Below are 18,300 nucleotides of genomic sequence, written 5' to 3'. Positions count from 1 at the left end.
GAATCCATTCAAATTTTGTCTAGGTTTTTGATGCAGAGTACACACACTATTAATACTCATATACCGCACAAACCACATTGAACAATAAGTATTGCCCTTTTTCATCTGGTCAGCTGGTATTATGCATGCTGACACACTAAATTGAATGGGACCATAATTAATTGTATTAATTACACCTGTTTATCCTTCAATGGCAAAGAAAATTGCTGATGGAGTACAGTGTATGACGTTTTATTATTATTAATGAATAGTATTAGCACTAAATTGTTTGATATATGTTTTATACTACCCATTGGGAGTGATAACAAAAGTGTGGTCTTGTTTCATAATAAGCAATAATATGAAAAAAAAGTCAGATGTATGCAGATATAATGTTTAAGTCGTAACCATGAATATTTGTTATTTATTTGCTTAACAAAATATACAGCAGCCTAAATACAGTGCCTCAGTGCGTAACATAAGGATCATCCTCGGTTCCTACTTCCTCTCAGCGTTTGAGCTTCTCCTACAAGAGTGACATATCTGCAGCAGTACAGACAAATGCTAATCATTTACAGACTTGAAAATACAATTCATTGCAATTCAGTCACAAAGCAACATAAGCAAAAACTGAAGCAAAGGACTGTGTGAAAGCATTTCAACCATCAATAATATTCTCAGAAGAAATCGTTGAGGGTCCAGTATTTGAAGCAGATGAACCAACTGGCCTCTCAGTTGGGCAGTCGCCAGCTTGTTTCTTACATTTGAGTCCAAACAAACTGAAGACTTTCATCAGCATCAGGTCCACAATCTCATCCTCTTCTGACGGCTGTAAGAACATTGAGAAATGTGCATAACTTAATGAGTAACAAGTTATCTGTAATGGGAAGATCTCACTTCTTCTACAACATGTGTACAATAAGACATTTCAGACTGAGTGTGGGTGAGTCACCTTGTGATGGATCTGCTCTTGACTGAATGCCACCAGAATGACAGAGATGAAGAGGTTCAGCACCACAAAGGTCATGAACACAATGCAGGAGCCGATGAGGAAAGCTCCAAGCACCGGATTGTAATTCAGAACCTGAGGGATCAGGAGGAAGACATGCACTGAAGAAGGGTCGGCTGTCATAATCTGCTGTGGTACTTTTATAATAGCCTCATACTAACCTCTTCATAGTTAAAAATACCAAGCTGCAAGCTGACCATGGTCTGTGCAGCATTCAGCAGAGTACGATAGGAGTATAGCTTCCACCCATACATCAGGTTAGACTGAAAAAAGGAAAGTTAGTCTCTGTGTTAATGTAACGATACCGTCACTACTGTAAACAAAATATGATAAAATGGGAACAAAAGAGATGCAGTGACTGCAGCAGCATGCTGCTGTTGAAGTGTGGGAAACTGCTCACAGCGATGGAGTAGGCCAGGAACATGATGGTCATGACCACCAGGAAGCCTGAGATATCAGTCCAGGCTCGCTGCAGCGTGGCTGTGATCATGTGCAGCTTCGGGTTTAGTCTCAGCAGGTGCCACAGTTTGACTGTAGCCAATAGCACCAGGAAGGCAATCAGATACCCCAGCACTGCATCGGCCTTGGCTGTCTCGTGGAAACTGGCGTATCTGGAGACAGAACATGAGTCTTGTTTTACAATCTATTGAAATAGGGTTTGAATACACTGAGGAAACACAAAGTTGACCTAGTAATGCTTTCCTATTTATTGAGTTGAAATTAAATTCAAATAACAGATTCTCTGTGTACAAATTCATTTCAAAAAGTTTCAATGACGTATTCTCTCTGAGCATTTGTCAGACAATGCTAATCATAAAATGTAGACAGCTAATGTATCCAATTTGGTCTGAGTAAAACATCATCTTTCACTAGCTTACACAGCATATACTGTAAAAGCTGTTTACAAACAACTCAAAGATTTCTCTCACATATATTCTGTATCAACCAATTTTCAGCTTTAAGTGAGTGTACTGGTGAAGTTGTGAAAAAAGCCTCTACTGTTCTGCAAAGACGACGTGCTGGTAACTAACTACAAGGGACAGTCAAAATATAATAATACACAAAATACTCAGATAATGAGCAAAATCTGTTGTTCATGTCAATGTTAAGATACTGTAAAACCCTGTGCATGGACTCTTATGGGTTGTGTTATTCTTACTGCTTACTGGTCTTTGTTGTTCTGGTAGTATTCTATGTCACGTTGCCCAAGTAAAGTCCTCTTGATGAAAACAGACAGCGCGCTCCAGCTGAGGATGATAATTGCCAGCTCGAGCAAGTTCAACTTACTCTTGAAATAAGCCCATCTCTGCTGCTTCATCATCTTTCCCTATCCGGAGGACAGGGGTTTGTGTGAGAAGGCATTATTATTACCAGTGATGGTCGTACATTCAAGGTATAATGAATAAATACCTGGACAAACATGTAGTAGATGATGAAGAGGAAGTAAATTGCTTCAGAGGCCATGACAAAGATGTGAAGGCCTCCGGTCGACTGGTAAAGACGCACGCTCTGAAGCTCACTGCGGAACTGGAAAGCTCCTGGAGGAAACACAAGGCCACAGGCAACATGCTTTCTTTAACATTTAAAGTTTATGGGCAGCTGCCATACAATGGCTGGACATAGACCACTTACTGTACCTATGGCTGTGGTCTCCAGCATGAGAGTGACGATACAGAAGAGGTTGACGTTGGCATTGTACACAGTGAATTCTACAAAGACCGCTTGGGTGTACACATCAAACCAGGTGTTGTCATAAAGGTACTGAACGGATCTACAAGGAGAGAAAACATGATACAATTTATAAATGTCATAAACTAGCATGTTCTGATGCAGAGGCCATTGCTACACTAATTTGAGGCTAATTACAAGATAGAAGATGTATTATTCAATCTAAAGATGGAGTATTAATGTACCATAAAATGTGAATTCACAATGAATGTACAATACGATAAGGCTGCAAATACTATTTTTTTTGTTATCTAATTATTGTTTTGTAGAAAAGCTATTAAGAAAAGCTTTAATTCCCTTAGGAATCTATTTAGGGGAATCTATTGGCAGAAACTGAATACAATATTAATGAATATGTTTTCACTAGTGGATAATCATTTGTAAAAACAAGCCCATTTCGGTTCAATGTTAAATTATGACAAATCCTACAAACAGCACCTTTGAGAAGCTGGAACCAACAAATGGTTGACATTCATATTCTATCAATCAACTATTCGGGAAGTAAACTTATCTTTTCACTTATCATCTTTCTTATGCCTACCTGCTGGAATTGTGTAAATCTGGCCCTAAATCCACCACAAACCCTCCTCCTCTGTAAAGTTTCACGCTGCCCCAGATGGGGAAGGCCCTCAGCTGATGCTGGGACTGGTACGTCCACGGGCTTTGAAGGTTCAGCGAGGTGTTATGACCCTCAGAGCGGCTCCAGCCTGGACCATAGGAGCCCATGTCTTCCAACTCCCATGAGTATGGAGCGTGACAGTCCCTCTCGGACTGCTGCATAGAGGGAGCCACGTGGCAGGAGTTTGGCTGCACCCTCACCTGGCGAAGGCGAGCATTACCCACCAGCCTGGAGTTTCCATCTGTGATGAATCCTGTGACAGATTATCAGGTAACAAGAACAAACACATTTAAAGAAAAGAGCAGTAAAACGTTTGGCAGATAAAACATCATTGTTTGTGTCACACTCAAATAAACAAATGAATAAAGTCTTAGTCATATTAGTCCATATTTTGAACCACAAGGCCTTTTTTACACAGTTACAGGTTAATGACAGGAAATGTTTGAATGCATTTTATACTTTACTGTAAAAATATAGTGTTGATATCATGTAGTAAAGTAGTAACACGCACAAGTAAGGGTACAATTTCAGGCATTGCAAATTTATATCATATTTAACAATACTATTACACAACAATATAGTCAAAATAAACAAAAAGCTGATATTAGCTACATATCTATTTACCAAATGATGACAACTGAATAATTAGCATGTGTTTTCCTTTTTTGTTACATGTAGACAAACACTAATTTACAAATATTAAAGGTGATTCATGCAGTCATGCAAATCAGTCGTGTGCGTCAGTTAATAACGTCACGACATGCTGACCTTGGTGCTCTCCAAACACGTTGCTCAGTAGAGTTGCGTTTGCCCAGTTGATCATATCCTGAATACTCATACTGTCAGAGATCCCTCTGCTGAAGCTCTGCCGAATGTGTTGGGTCAGAAAGTAAGCATTGGGGTCCCTCTGGCCATACGCCACCAGGAGCAGCATCCACATAAATCCCATGTAGGCTGCATTACAAACAAACATCTCCCATTAGCATCTAAAGGCGTATTACATTGCTTCAAATATTGTTTCAATGTGGTTCTCCTACCAAGGATCTCCCTTATTAGTGCGAAGACCTTCTGTTCCTTAATCATTCTGTTCCTTATCTTCTCGATGTCAGTGGGAGGTGGAGGCTGATAGAAACTGCAAGTGCTGTCTCTTCTTGCTGCCCGCACTGTATCAGGATCATCTGAGAAAGGAATATTGTACTGACATGTTTAGTTTTTTCACACAAAACAAGTACAACACAAATTAAAAAAGTTGTACCTGTGTTCCTCAGACTCTCATCTATCTGAGGCTCTCCGTACTCCTCTTGGTCAACTTTCTTTAGAACAAGTGCAAAGAAAGCAGCAAAACCAAGAACCTATGACAGAAAAACTTCAATACCAGGGGATCTCATACTGATCAATGTATCATAAATACAGTCAGTATGTACTGAAGTAACGAGAGGTACATAGACAACCTGGAATGACTTGCAAATGGTTATAAGTTCACTTAATGAATGGCTTTCTAAAGATTTGCAATGATATCCATGTTTGCTGAACATTTACTGCCACGTCGCTCACCTTCAGAGGTTGAGTAATAAAGAGACTCTCAAAGAAGGAGACCATCATGGAGATAAGCCAGCTTATGGAGCGGTCTTTCCCGTACGTCAGCCCATACATCATGGTGAAGTATCCTGACACACCGCTGGTTGCGATCACCAGGATCCAACCAACAAACACAAACCACCACGGCAGCCCGCCCTGACAGCACTTCTTGGTGGACTCTTCATTGACGCTCTCTTCTGGACTGGGGCTGCGGTCCAGCTGGGCTCCCTCCAGGTTGGACGAGTGGAGGTGGTACTCCAGAAGACCCTTCATTCCCTGAACTTGCTGCATGGCTCGGTTGTAGCTGTCTGGGTTTGGAAAACGAGAAAGTCCCAACAAACCCAGCCCCTTCTCAACATGACGCAGCTGCTTGTACAGATACCGGCTGTTGTTGCTCTTCTTCTGAACGTCATCTGACGTCTTCTCAGGGCTCCCCAACATGCTGTTTTCTGAAACAAAAACCCAAAAGAATGAGACCACAGGCCATAGACGAGCTAAAAAACAAAAAAAGTTTGGCCTAATCTAGACCGCTGACAATGTCACCAATCACATCACCATCATCTTATCGTTCAGTCTGGGGGTATCAGGAGAGTTTATGATTTGTATGTAAAAGAAAAGATGCAGTTTGCCCATAGTCCAATCTTTTTTAGTTGATATTGAAGAAAATTATTATACTTAATAATCTTTCGATTTTTGTATCATGGATAACATTTATCAATCCAAACATTGCTAAATAAAAATAAATCCTCAAGATAAAATGTCTAAGTATGTTATTTAAATATTTCCTTTGTATTAAATGGTCCTTATATCAATTTCTTGCCTGTTTTCTTAATAAGTATGGTCCTCCAAATGGACCACCCAATACAAATGTGAAACACATGATATAAAGCCGTATGGACTTTTGTACCGTGTTCTAGATTAACTGCATGCAAACTGAGAATCATAGAGGGATCCCTCTTGGAGGCGTCAGTGTAGAAGTCTCCAGCCGCACGGTTCTGCTGTCGGATGATGTCCTCCACCAGAGACAGCAGCGTGTTGATGTCGGCGGGCTGACCGGGCCGGAGCTCCAGGTGAGGGAGCGGACTCTTCATGGCCTTTGAGAGTGACTGAGCAATTCTCTTTATGTCCTAACGGAGAAACATCACGCCCTTTAGAGGTGGAGAACAGAGGAGTTATCACTTCCAAAGCCCAGATATGGATATCTGTTAACTCGCCTTGATCACAGTGTCTGGAGTGATGTCCTTCAGCGTTTTCTGAGGGGAAGACGTTTGCGAGGGAGAAACTCGACCGGTCTTTCCTTGTTTACACGTGTCTGTTTTGGCGCCCTTCTCTCGAGGCCGAGAGTTTCTGAAGATACTCACGATAAGGAGATTGATGGGAAACATGATGATTGAACTTTGAACTCCAATCACAACTTGTTGCCAGGTGAACTCGATGTGACCTGCAAAGTAAAGTATTACTTTAAATCAAGTTTACATGCATGTGAATAAAGGTCAGGGTCTTTTAACTACTCTCTCTATGAGACTTTATTTTGATACTAATCTATCCATTCAGCAGTGCTACTGTCCCAGTTATACTTTCCTTACCCCAGGTCATTGCCATAAAATAACTTTAAAAATAAATATGTTTGCATGTGTGCATGATGTTTCAGGAGTCTTTTCTGTCAGTGTACGGGAGGAATTTGAGTTGGATTTGAAGAAGTCATTTGAAAGTATTCCATTGCATCGTAAAGTAATCAATGTTTTGTTTCACATCTTATTGACTTAATCTATCGCTAGTTTGAAGAAGCTTTATGTTTTGTTACCTACCCAGGTCCATGGTCTGCTCAGAGGGGTCAGTGGGGATGCCCCAAAACATGATACTGGTCAGCATGGTGCAAAGCAGCAGGGAAAAACAGCAGGACACTCGCTGCACTCGTGTGAAAGTGCTGCAGGGAGGCCGACTAATGACAGAGAACCAGATGTGGCCGTCCCTGAAATCCTTGGCTGTCTTCATGAAGAACAGGTTACTTGAAAGAAGTATTAAGGGAAAGAAATGAATAATAAAACACAGACTCAAGTCAGATTCTTTGGTAAAGTGTTTACCAGATCCATGGCTGGTCTTACCTAAACCTCTTCAAGTCCATCTCTGTGGCTACTGGGAAGACCTTGTCAAGAGCGCACTCTCCTACATCTACAGCCAGCCAGGAATTACACAGGAAGTGCCATTTCTGCCCACTCTCCAGATCTTGCACCATTACTTTGTTGACGTACCTGTAACATTCAATATGTATCTTGTGTAAGTAGTAACGGTAATGGTAAAAGCTCAACGTCATGGTTTAATCCTCTTTGGTGTCACAAGGTCTTGCCCTCTAACCCGTACCATGCTGGATGTGCTCCAGAGTTGTCGTGCCACAGCCTGATGCTCTGCAGATCTCCAAGGGAAAAGTGTGTTGTGAGCAGGAACATGTCCACCCCACCCCTCTCAAACACTGGCTTCTCAGTGTCTGTCAGGTGATGGGGCTCACTTTCTCCCTCTGTGCCCAGTAAGGTTATCGTCACCTAAAACCAAAAAAGGATGGACAGAGTTGTCAGCATCATACATATGCAACAGAAGCAGCAGACAGGTGTAATACTGTGGGTCAGCTTTAACAGACATTACTGACCTGGGAGGAGGTGGATGCACCACGCCGATGACCTGTGCTGATATTCAGCATATAATGATACTCAGCCAAGGGGTCATTATCCTCCAGCACTGTTATCTTGACCTACAAGTGATGCAAAGACACATTTCCTGATTGGTAAATTCAATTAAATAAGGTAGTGCATTTTGTGGAGGTTCAGAGCTGGTGTTGAATATAGGTACTTTGCATGAGTAATATCTTTTTAACTGTATATGTCTTTAAATGTAGCTTAGGGTCACCCATTATTTTGTAAAACCTATTGACCTCACAGAATGTGATTGCCCGTTGGAGCATAAACAGGCCAACTTAAGACATGAACAGGGATACAGATACAGTGGTGTCTCAAACTCTGCCACATGCTAATAATTTGAGGCTATCATAATATATGTGTGAGCATAGAAATCTGAATCAGACTTCCCAAATGGTCTGGCATTTCAAATCAACGGTATAAAGTTGTGACAGTCTGCATTGAGAATCACCTTTGCTGAGTCCTGGATGTCTTTTCTGCGTGCCCATATAATCACCAGGAGATAGGCAGCAAAGATAGAACCCACAAAACACACCACCACAGGATTGTTAGTGAACGTAGCAAAAAGTTCTGCAGTGCGTGACACATCAACTAAGTTCGGCATGACAAAGAAGGAGCTGCCAAAGAAAGTCAAGTGGTTACAGAGGCAGTGGGTAACCAGAGTTGTGGTTAGTGGACCGACCTGAAGAAAAAAAGAAAACCAGCCGGTCAGACTTCACAGCTCATTTTTAAAAGGTTTAATGCACAACACATACAATGATGCAACCACTGTGGATGTGTGTGTGTTTGCTTTTAACTTACCCTGCAGCCATTTTCACTCCAAGAAGACTCAGTTTCATTCCAGTATTTGCACTGGGCAGCGATGGAAATGACAGTGACAGTGGCGTTCATGGATTTGATGCCTGGCTCAACAATGGGCTTCATCACAAGGTAGTGCTCTCCAACTTCTCCTGTTCTGTCTTTGGGACTCAGCACCCAGGTGTATTTTTCCTCTGTGTTAACATTGGAGATATATTCATACAAACACACACAAATGGAGGCTCACACACACAGATCTGGCTAATTCTCTCACCATGATAAACATGAATATAATGTAAATGTGACTTTAAGTCATATTAGGTGCTCTACAAAAAGTAAGTCTGGTAGTTTTAATTTGTACCTCCTTTGGCGTTCTCTAGCGGCATCTGAGTCTTTGCTACATAATTATCATCATTTGGATAATCTTTACATCCCAGGAATAGCATGAAGGATATGTTTTCAGACGGCTCCATTTTCAGCACCAGTGTTACATCCGGCGAGGGAACGTTAATTATTAATGTGCTGAAATTGGCCAAGTCCAGGACCGTGCTGTTCTCCTGCCCAACATCAAGCCTGGGTAGGAATATCTGAAAACCCAGAAAACACATTAGGCTGAACAATCCACCGATGTTATCCAAAGTAAAGACACTAAAACTAGCGCTTAAACAAACATTACCTCTATCTCGTTGGGTAGATTCTCTACAGAAATGACAGTGCCGTTCACTCTGGTGAGAGAAATGGATCCTACAGTTCCTGTGATGTTTTCCTCTTTCCAAGAATACGGGTTTTTCTCAAAACTCATCATCTAGAAGGAGAAGAACATATGTTGCGGTATGTTCAAATTAAATTGTGACTCAGATTACTTCAAAGAAGCAGACCTAATTTGATATGGCCTTAATCTATCATTTTTACAGACATTGCTGTTCAGTCTTTTTCTGTTGGGTCCATAGTTGTAGATGCTATCTAGGACTGCTTGGTCGTTTTGGTCTTAGTCGACTGAGATTTCATAAATCAATTAGTCAGTTTGTATGTGTTTTTCCTGCTGAATGACTTATTTGTGGTAAACACAATATTTAAAGTGGTGTTTTTGTGTGATTCTTTGTTGTGCAGATCTGTTGATTGAATCAATCAATCATACCTTATAATGTCCAGATAAAAGCAGACTTTGGCAACTGAACACATTTGAAAAAGGTCATGATGACCATTAATCTGGCTGCATCAGCATCTTCACTGCACACTTACTCTGACATCAACTGGCTCCTCTGGAGAGACAATATGAGCAGGCAGTGCGGGGAAGGAAAATCTGGAGGAGCTGTTCTTCTGGACATTTACATCCTGCATTTGCATCTTTTTTGGAGACACTCTGCAGGAAGCACAATCAGAATTACTGTAGTAATTTCAGTAAACCTTACTTTGTTCTTAAGTACAAGCTCTAGCCAGTGTCAGTCTTCTCTTACCTGTTGACATACACACTGATCTGACCAGAATCAATGATGGCAGGGTCTCCATCCAGCATTTTATTATTCAGCAAAGCACTTTGAACATTGCTTATCCCAGTAAGAAGGAAATCTGAGACTTTTTTCTGAGGAAAACACATGATGTGATGTTTGGTGTCTGAAGAAACTGATATTCAACAGTATCAGTGATATTTCCGTTCTTACATTTGACGAAACATTCAAAATATTACTGGCTGCTTCGACTATAGGTGTAGCTGCTTGCACAACTTCTCCTTCATCTCCATCGTCCTGATTAACACTGATAGTGTTGAGGGAGGAGCTAAGGTCTACCAACAAGGAACCTGCTTCTTCCTGGAGAGGATATAACACAGAAACAGATTACACTTGATCTTTGTCCAACTTTCCAACGAACTGATCAGCATGTATCCACATCTTATTTATATCATTTTCTAAACATTTCATTTTCTTCTCAGTTCACTCAAGCTGAGGTTCAAGTTTTAAAATGATGCATCCTGAACATTTATTTCTTTGTTGTTTTGTCTGTGTAATTCAGGCTGAAGCCTCCTTTACAATGTCTTAAAGCAAACTGATCTACTGTACTTGAGCAGCGGGACTGAGCTCATCTGGGCGCCGGGTGAGTCCGGCCACAGCTCTGGCCGTCACTTGCACTTCCTGAGTTGTGTTGCTGGGTGAGTCCAGCAGAATTGTTGTCATTTTGGTTAACATTTGCTTTCTGAGCTGAAAGAGGAGAAAGGGCTGATCACCAACACGGTGCACTCCACTCGCCAACAATACAAAAATATCACAACAATATATCACGACAGTTTCAACATCGACCACGTGCTGTTACCTGCGTCCTTGCATCCTTCTGATTTGTGCTGCCATCTGTATTCAGCATATCAGAAACTGAAGTAAATATCTGTCCGAGTGTCTCACCAGAGAGAAGACCCTGCTGCTCCAACTGACTCACACTGTCCTCCACTGCCGATTGGAGAATCTCCACAGATGTACTCGAGACGCTTTTTCGTACCTTGAGGGACAGAAACAGTCACTCTGAATGATTCAAAGACTTTCAGAAGGACAACCTGTTTTTAAGCCCCCTCAATCGACACTTCACATTACTTCCATCCGGTTGGAAATACACGGCTCTAATGTAGTGTAGTGTCTGTTTCTGTGAACTGGTTGTGAAAACAAATCTCCCTCTTTGACAATAAATCAAAATCTTGTTTCCTCAAGATACTGATAGATGACAAACCTGAGTGGAGACAGTAGTGTTGGTATTCCCATATTCATTTTTCACAGTCACCACGACAGACAAACTGTAATTGTTGTTCTTATCTCCGAGAGGCAGGAACACAGATTTCACTTCATTTGCGTTACTGCAGCGCAGATGTTTTCCTTAAAGACAAAAGGGACAATTCAATAAAACTGTTGTATGGAATTATTGATTATGTTTCTGCATACATGTTACTAAATGGCCTAACACAGGCCTAACTATTTTTTAGAGGAAAGGGCAAAGGTAAGCCATTGTCATCAAACTCAATCTACATTTATTTATTAAGTACAACAATTTTAAAGGAGCTCAACATTTTTTTATGTTTTTATGATTTATTTTTTATGAAATTACTCCCCTTTGAATTAACAAAATGGTTTCATATGGTTTGACTGGCAAAAGAGCTCAATTATCTAGTTAGAAAATCTCCTCCCTCTTCCTCATTTTAAATTCCGAAATCAATGAATATGCAAATTGCAACAGGCTTTTTATTTTAAGTGAATTAAATCAAGAGGTACGTGTGCATATTCTCACCTGTGTCTGTTTTGAAGCAATACAAACAGCCTGTGGAGCAGAAAGAGCTTGTTTTGCAGGTGATGTCAAAAGCATCGAGAACGGTTCCTGACGGCGGTGAGATGCTACACGAGGGGGGCCGAGTGTCTGCAGGGACCTCTGTAGCAGCTGGTTTCGTTGGCTCAGGACCTGGTATTGGAAAAGTGTACTTGACAAAACCTGGCTCATTCTTGCCTGTAAAAAAAAGAAAAAGACATGCATTTTGTAAATATTTTTTTTTCAAAGCCAGAGGTATATTAATATATGATGCATTTCAGTTCAAGCAAAAAAAGGTAATTGTGAGTAGTTTTGAACAAAGCACAACATTTAGTTCTATAATCTATATCTAAAAAATATCTTAAAAAAGTGCTGCATTGCTGAAAAGAACATCATGACTATAGGATGAAAACGCACCATAAGCAATCACACTAATGTTGTGCAATACGTCCCTTGACACTTTCAGTTGTTGGCTATGTACAACATATTCAGTGTTGCCATCCTGCCTCTCAATTAGTGGCCTCCATCCTGCATTGGAGTAACATTCTTTAAGGTCATCCTAGGAAAAGAGAATCGGTTAATAATTGACACATTAATCTCTTACGCCATTGTTACAAATAAATTCAAGTTGTTGTTCCAGTCTTACCGCCAAAGGTTTGGGGTCCTCAATATACCAAACTACATCTGGACAAGTCGTCACACAGCTCAGTCTGAGCTTCACATGATCGTTGACATTTATTGAAGCACAATCATCACAACTGCAAGAATAAAAGTAGTTATATAAATGTCATTTCCAGTATTTATAAAACCTGCAGAATAAATATAATGAGCATATTTGAGTGCTTATTGTAAATTATCCCTGTTTACCTGATGGTGACGTCTGTGAATTCTTTTGGTGCAACAGTTATGCACTTTGAAGCTGAAGCAAAGTCAACCCATTTCCTGAACCAGGTTGTTCTCCTCACAGTTAAAGTGTATTTGAAAATATCAAAGGGATTTGGAAGGCAATCTTTTTCAATAACATGAGTCTCACCCTTTGTTTTGTTTCTGCATTTGCAGTTTCCTTCTGTGTGGAAAGAAGCAGAAACGGAGCTTTAAAATAACATTCCAACAATAAAGATATTACAGAAGCAAATATCCTGAACCATAGTATCATTATATTTACAGGGGATGGACACAATAACAAGAACATATAACCCAGTAGAACATCCCCACTAGATACAATCTCAGAAACTACTATGTAATTGAACATGGAAGCAACACCTGTGAGTATGTTCACATGTGCACTGGTGTCCAAGTTATGTTCAGAGCTTTTGGAGGTTCTGTGTTTATAGATGTATAGATAACATGTTAACATCATATCCTGTCTGCAGAAATCTGGACAAACCAGAAAATGCTGTTTGGAGTGTGCTAACAGAAACCAGAATAGTGAAGACATTCGTTATTAGGCCGGTTTCTAATCAGTGTGATCGTTGTAAGAATGTAATGATGATTTACACCAAAATGAGACTGAAAGTCTGACACCAGTAATAAGGAAATGAAAGTGATGGTTGGACACTAAATAAATTGTACTGGTCCTCTTAACATGCACATTACTGGTGATCAGATGGGTAAATCCAATCCAGCAGTGTCTGTCCAAGCAGCCAGAGACCAAACAGGGAGTTTCAGCAAAGACATAAAGTCAAACAAATGATCTGAAACCTGTTAGAATCATGAATACAGAGAGCTGAACAGGTCTGTTACGTTCAAAGTGATATTCACATCCTGAAAATTATCAAAATCAGGATACGACTAAGGACAACGAATAAAAACAGGATTCATAATGTTTATTAAAATGTTCTCCCTGTTACAAACACGGAGCATTCAAAGCTTCACTCGTAACTGTTTTGGATTGTCTGTGTTTTTCTAATTGTGTTCACCCCTGTAATCACTTCAATTTTGATGTATGAATAAAAAATGATCAGTCGTCAATTCATTGTGGTACTTACTACATTCCCATTCATATGTGAGTCCTTTGCTGGGCCACGATTCAGTTCCAGTCACACTCAGTGTGACACTCTGAGTGGAGTCAACTAACGTGTCCGGAGTCGCAGTTAATTTCAAGTTGTCGATACTCACACTATCTGTCTGTAGATGAAACCAAAGTAACTGTGCTGTAACAGAAACAAGCAAACACCTCAACATATGCACAGATCATTATTGTTTGATACTAATCTCCAACATACTGTGTTTCCATGATTATCTGGTGAAAAGTCTGTGTGATTCTGGCAAGCCCGAAGTATGTTCTCTAAGTCCACGTCCACATCAGAGGCAGAGAGGGCATTCACGGCTCGGAGCGTCAGCTTCAACGGCCCTTTACCAAAAGAGTTTAAGAGCATTGAACACATGTTTTACACACTATGGGTGATTGTATTCATTTAATTACAGCACAGCTTGAGCCGTAACTACCTTCAAGTGGGCTGGAGAATATGTAAGCTTGTAAGCTGCCATTGAGCATGTCTCTATTCTCGGAGAGTGCGTCGCTGGCTCCAGTCAGAGTGAAGAGCAGCTCCGCAGGGGCTCCCCGCTCCAACGAAACACCAATGGTGAGATCAGTAGAGTCTGGACACACGTCTTCCTCTGCTCTCACCGAGGCCTGTAGGCCTTCAATGGGCTCCAGCAGACACAGCTTCAGATCAGTGGACACTGCGTGGGCTGTGACCCTGTTAGAGGCGGTTAGAGTCAGGTTGTGGCAGCCGTGACCAAGCTTCTCCACCACACTCCCACTCAGTGTGATGTTGTGGGGTTCGATCCCATTCTCCACTGACACGTTTGCAACTAAGTGGCCTTCATGCTGAATCGTGTAGGAAACATTTGTACCTATTTATGAAGAAAACAAATCCGATTATTCTGTATTTCAGTGATTTATTGGAAGCATTTAATCCCTACAGTGTTAGACCGACTCACCTGCCTCTACCATAACCTGGATCTCTACAGGCCTACCATGAAGCATGTTGCATTTAGTGCCACCTGTTGACATATTCCTGCTATAGCACTTAATGACACCAAAGTCTCCAACAGGCTGCTGAATGGTTATTAGTTTCTGAGCTGTGACATGCCAGTCACTGGTAGTGCACTCCACTCCAACCATGAAAACACCTGGACGGGTGAATTTGTGCATCATAGTGCTCTCCATCCTGTGAGACAGGTAAAGTAAAGCTCAAATACAGTTACGTAAATAGTGAATGAATAAGAACCTATCCCGCTGTCGGGTTGAATGCAATTACTCACTTTGCTGGGCTGTATGGATCAATAATGTGGCCATCTCCAGCATTCAGTGTGCATGTGAGGTTCCCCTGAAAAGGATTAAGGAGCCACTTCACAGTGATGGTGACATTATCGAAGACGGCAGCCAGCTTGCTCATCAACAAGTGGAGTCCTGAGAGGAAAACAAGGCTTCAGAGAGGTTTTCTCCAAACATAATGAGCAGGAGCATTTCATCACGAGCATAATGCATCCTGGATTAACTCCTGTTACAAAATATACATAACATTGCAGTTCATCACTCTGCAGTCACGTCAGCGATGCAATCATGCAATAAAGTTAAGAGTGAACAGGCAAGTTGAGCTTGAGAGGCTGCATAGCTCTGTGGGCTAGTTCAGGGACAAGAAATGTGGTTCAGCAATGGAAAGAGGAACACAGAATATACAGAACATAGTCTGAGGGTGACGACATCGGCCACTCTTATGGCTCTACCCAAACTGGCTGTGAGCTACATATACCCTGTGTAGCTGTAAGGCAGTAGGACAATACATTTAATATATGGGTAGTTAATATGGCAAAGGGTTAACTTGTCCAATCTGATTAAACTCATAATGATTTAAATCTACAACAATTTTAGAGGGATAAAGTCTATGTATAGTGGAAGTAACTAACCATGTTTGCAGGTGTACTCTACAGACAGGTAACTTCCCAGGAGAGGACATGGTTCACCAAAAGAGCTCAAATCCACTGGAGCCTGGCAAGCCTGCAGACTGTGGCAATGGGCTGGAATGACACAGAAATCAAGTAAGTAGGGGGATTTGCCTAATGTCTTTTCTGGAAGTGTAATCCTTTTGTCTGCACTGATGTTTGACACAAAGCATGAAACAAGAATGTAGTTTGTATGGCGTACGGTAAGAAAATACAAATACCCCTTTCAACAAAATGTTCCATTATTCAAAGTACCAGGTAGTAAGTTAAGTAAATATCTTGTCATGTAAATGACGAGTAACCTAATCTATTATACATGTATATTAATAATACCTTTTACAGAATCCATCACATCTATCCAGCTGCACTCCTCCTGGGAGGATGTAGGTGAGGCTGTAAGTTTGGATCTGCAGTAGTGAATTGTCTTTCGACCGTAGAAGCTGTCATCTATCTCCACAACTTGACCAGAACCACATTGCAATGTTGCATTTTGGCCATCACATGCGATAGATCTTCCAGAATCTGACAAAAATAATCAAGAATTACATAAGGGGAGCAAACAAAACATAATTTTAATGCTTTTCGGGATTTATTTACGAGTACATACCATACTGGCAAATGAAGTTGAGTTCCTGGCTGCAGTTCCCTGCTGCTTCCCACTGAAAGCCTGAATGTCTCAGGATATATCCACAGGCTGCTTGTGCATCTGGCGTGTTCAACCAGTTACTATAGCTGACATCTGAGCCTTCCAGCCATGCAAGGGAACCTGTGAAAGGACAAAAACAAATACAACATTTAATTACATCAAACTTCTATTTTGGATTCTGCTCTTTAGGCCACAGATGTTCGAACAAGGTTGTTTTCCTTATCTGTTCTTTCCGTAAAGATGCAATTTAAGGATAATAAAAAAACAAAGCAATAGATTGAGCTGGTGACAGGGTGAATGAACGATTAGGACTCATTCTCTGTGAAGGGACAAAAAGACACATTTGTAAATCAGACCACTTGACAGCAAGCCTATTGAATGAATGAGGAATATCTCTATGAACACCTGCTGCTTGAGGGAGATATCAAAATGTGCCAGTCTTCTAACAAATGACAGTAAACAAACACATTACAGATCTATACAATGGACATGCAAGCTGCCCAATGAGATAGCTGCTGCGGTGATCATTTTCATTTCTGACATTATTCGCTATAATCCCTGATCACAGATATATACAATTTTAAAATTACAGTTACTGAAGTAGTAGGTTTCAGAGAAACTGACAACATTTATATTTAGCCATTATAAGTCATGCAGTGTCTACAGTAATTCCCCACCCACATGCCCTCTCACCCTCGGTGGCAGCCGAGTCAAGTGTGAGGTTTGGAGCTGCAGGTGCCAGCCCGAGCCACCAGTCCTTCTCCGGGTCCAGGTGCTTCTGGAGGAACTGCTGTGTTTCATCATTCAGGATGAAGGCTAGGTGTCCTGCACCTCGCTCGCACCACCCCTGGGCACTGAGGAAGGATCGCTGTAGACCCACAAACTCGTAGCAAGAGCCGTCAAAACCCTCCTGGTATTCTGGGCAGGATAGAGCTTCTGCATCCTCCTGAGCAGAACAAGTGAGGAAGAGAACCATCAAAGTCAGTGTGGGGAAAACAGTGCTTTCCATCCCTGCATCTGTACACTGTTCAGACTCTCTGGTAACATTGTGTCTTTAAAGGGCATTGACGTCAGTAATTCTGGCACTTTAGGATGATTTCTGACATTAGGGTTTCTTCTTGGCTGCAGCTTTGTATTGCGCCCATCATTCTTTTGTATAAACAAAGCCCAGGACTGGTCAAAAGGGACCAAAGCCCACTGTCAACAGTCACTGATTACTCCTCTGCCTCCATTAATGTAACGCTCCACAGCCTGCAGAGTGAGATAAGCTTCTCATTCAGACCTGTTCCGACCATGAAAATGTCAACCTGAACTTTAACAGGAGCTGAAGGCTTCAGCTGTCTCTGCTGTTGTTCACACTGATTTGTAAGGTTGAACTAAAAGGTGTTAGCCTTTACTTTTTATTTGGGGTTAACTTATAATAGGTTACAATTATATTACTATGATGAATTTCCCTGTATGGATAGATCAGCAGACATTTTAATGGCAGACAAAAAAAGGCCAGATTTAACTAATTACAAAATAATGACTCAATTTCATTTAGTTATGCAGGGTTCTGGTCAAGCCTTTTTTTTTAGAGAAGACATTATGACATGTAGCAGGAAAAGCGCATGTGTAAATAATACAATGATGATAGCTGAATTCCCTTTAGCTTATTCAGTTTTAGGGTCCTGGTATTGTACATGTTCATGTACTGCCTTACTGGAACACATGAATAGAACATAGCCATCATTACTATTATTAGTTCCACCTGTGTTTTATCTGCTATGACGAGTTTAAAATGTCTGCAGGGATGGAGATCTATTAGCATAGTCTGGTCAATTTGTATACTTTGCATAAAGAGGCAATGTTTTGTGTATTTTGTCTTCTTTTCTGTACCTGACTAACAGCCAGTCTTGGCTAAAACATTGTACATAAAGAAGAAATATTAACATTGCACGTATATAATTCACAGTAACACTTTTTAGACTTGAAATGTACACTTTCCCTGAAGGTTTTTCTACCTCATTCTGCGATTATAAAT

The 18,300-nt window shown here is 41.0% G+C and overlaps 1 protein-coding gene across 1 annotated transcript; it reads right to left on the bottom strand.

Annotated features, from left to right (window-relative positions):
• Window positions 1-388: 388 nt before the first annotated feature.
• LOC117751520 (polycystic kidney disease protein 1-like 2) lies at window positions 389-17,286 on the bottom strand. Its single transcript, XM_034563440.1, has 41 exons — window positions 16,971-17,286; window positions 16,239-16,397; window positions 15,965-16,153; window positions 15,596-15,706; window positions 14,951-15,098; window positions 14,627-14,856; window positions 14,129-14,539; window positions 13,906-14,033; window positions 13,669-13,807; window positions 12,548-12,746; window positions 12,327-12,438; window positions 12,098-12,239; window positions 11,666-11,878; window positions 11,114-11,256; window positions 10,709-10,888; window positions 10,459-10,596; window positions 10,063-10,209; window positions 9,859-9,983; window positions 9,644-9,764; window positions 9,078-9,206; window positions 8,763-8,988; window positions 8,405-8,595; window positions 8,055-8,285; window positions 7,558-7,659; window positions 7,275-7,453; window positions 7,019-7,165; window positions 6,722-6,921; window positions 6,128-6,354; window positions 5,821-6,040; window positions 4,890-5,362; window positions 4,591-4,687; window positions 4,373-4,513; window positions 4,104-4,289; window positions 3,258-3,588; window positions 2,626-2,759; window positions 2,399-2,526; window positions 2,155-2,315; window positions 1,389-1,599; window positions 1,150-1,251; window positions 932-1,063; window positions 389-808 (listed from the first exon to the last, which is right to left on the bottom strand). Exons 1-41 carry the CDS (start codon window positions 17,284-17,286, stop codon window positions 638-640), a joined length of 7,470 nt encoding a protein of 2,489 aa, XP_034419331.1. The 3' UTR covers window positions 389-637.
• Window positions 17,287-18,300: the final 1,014 nt, after the last annotated feature.

This window comes from Cyclopterus lumpus, chromosome 3 (assembly GCF_009769545.1).
Source record: "Cyclopterus lumpus isolate fCycLum1 chromosome 3, fCycLum1.pri, whole genome shotgun sequence".
Classification (NCBI taxonomy): domain Eukaryota; kingdom Metazoa; phylum Chordata; class Actinopteri; order Perciformes; family Cyclopteridae; genus Cyclopterus; species Cyclopterus lumpus.
The sequence above is the reverse complement of the archived record's forward strand: the minus strand, read 5'-3'. Positions and strand labels throughout refer to the sequence as shown.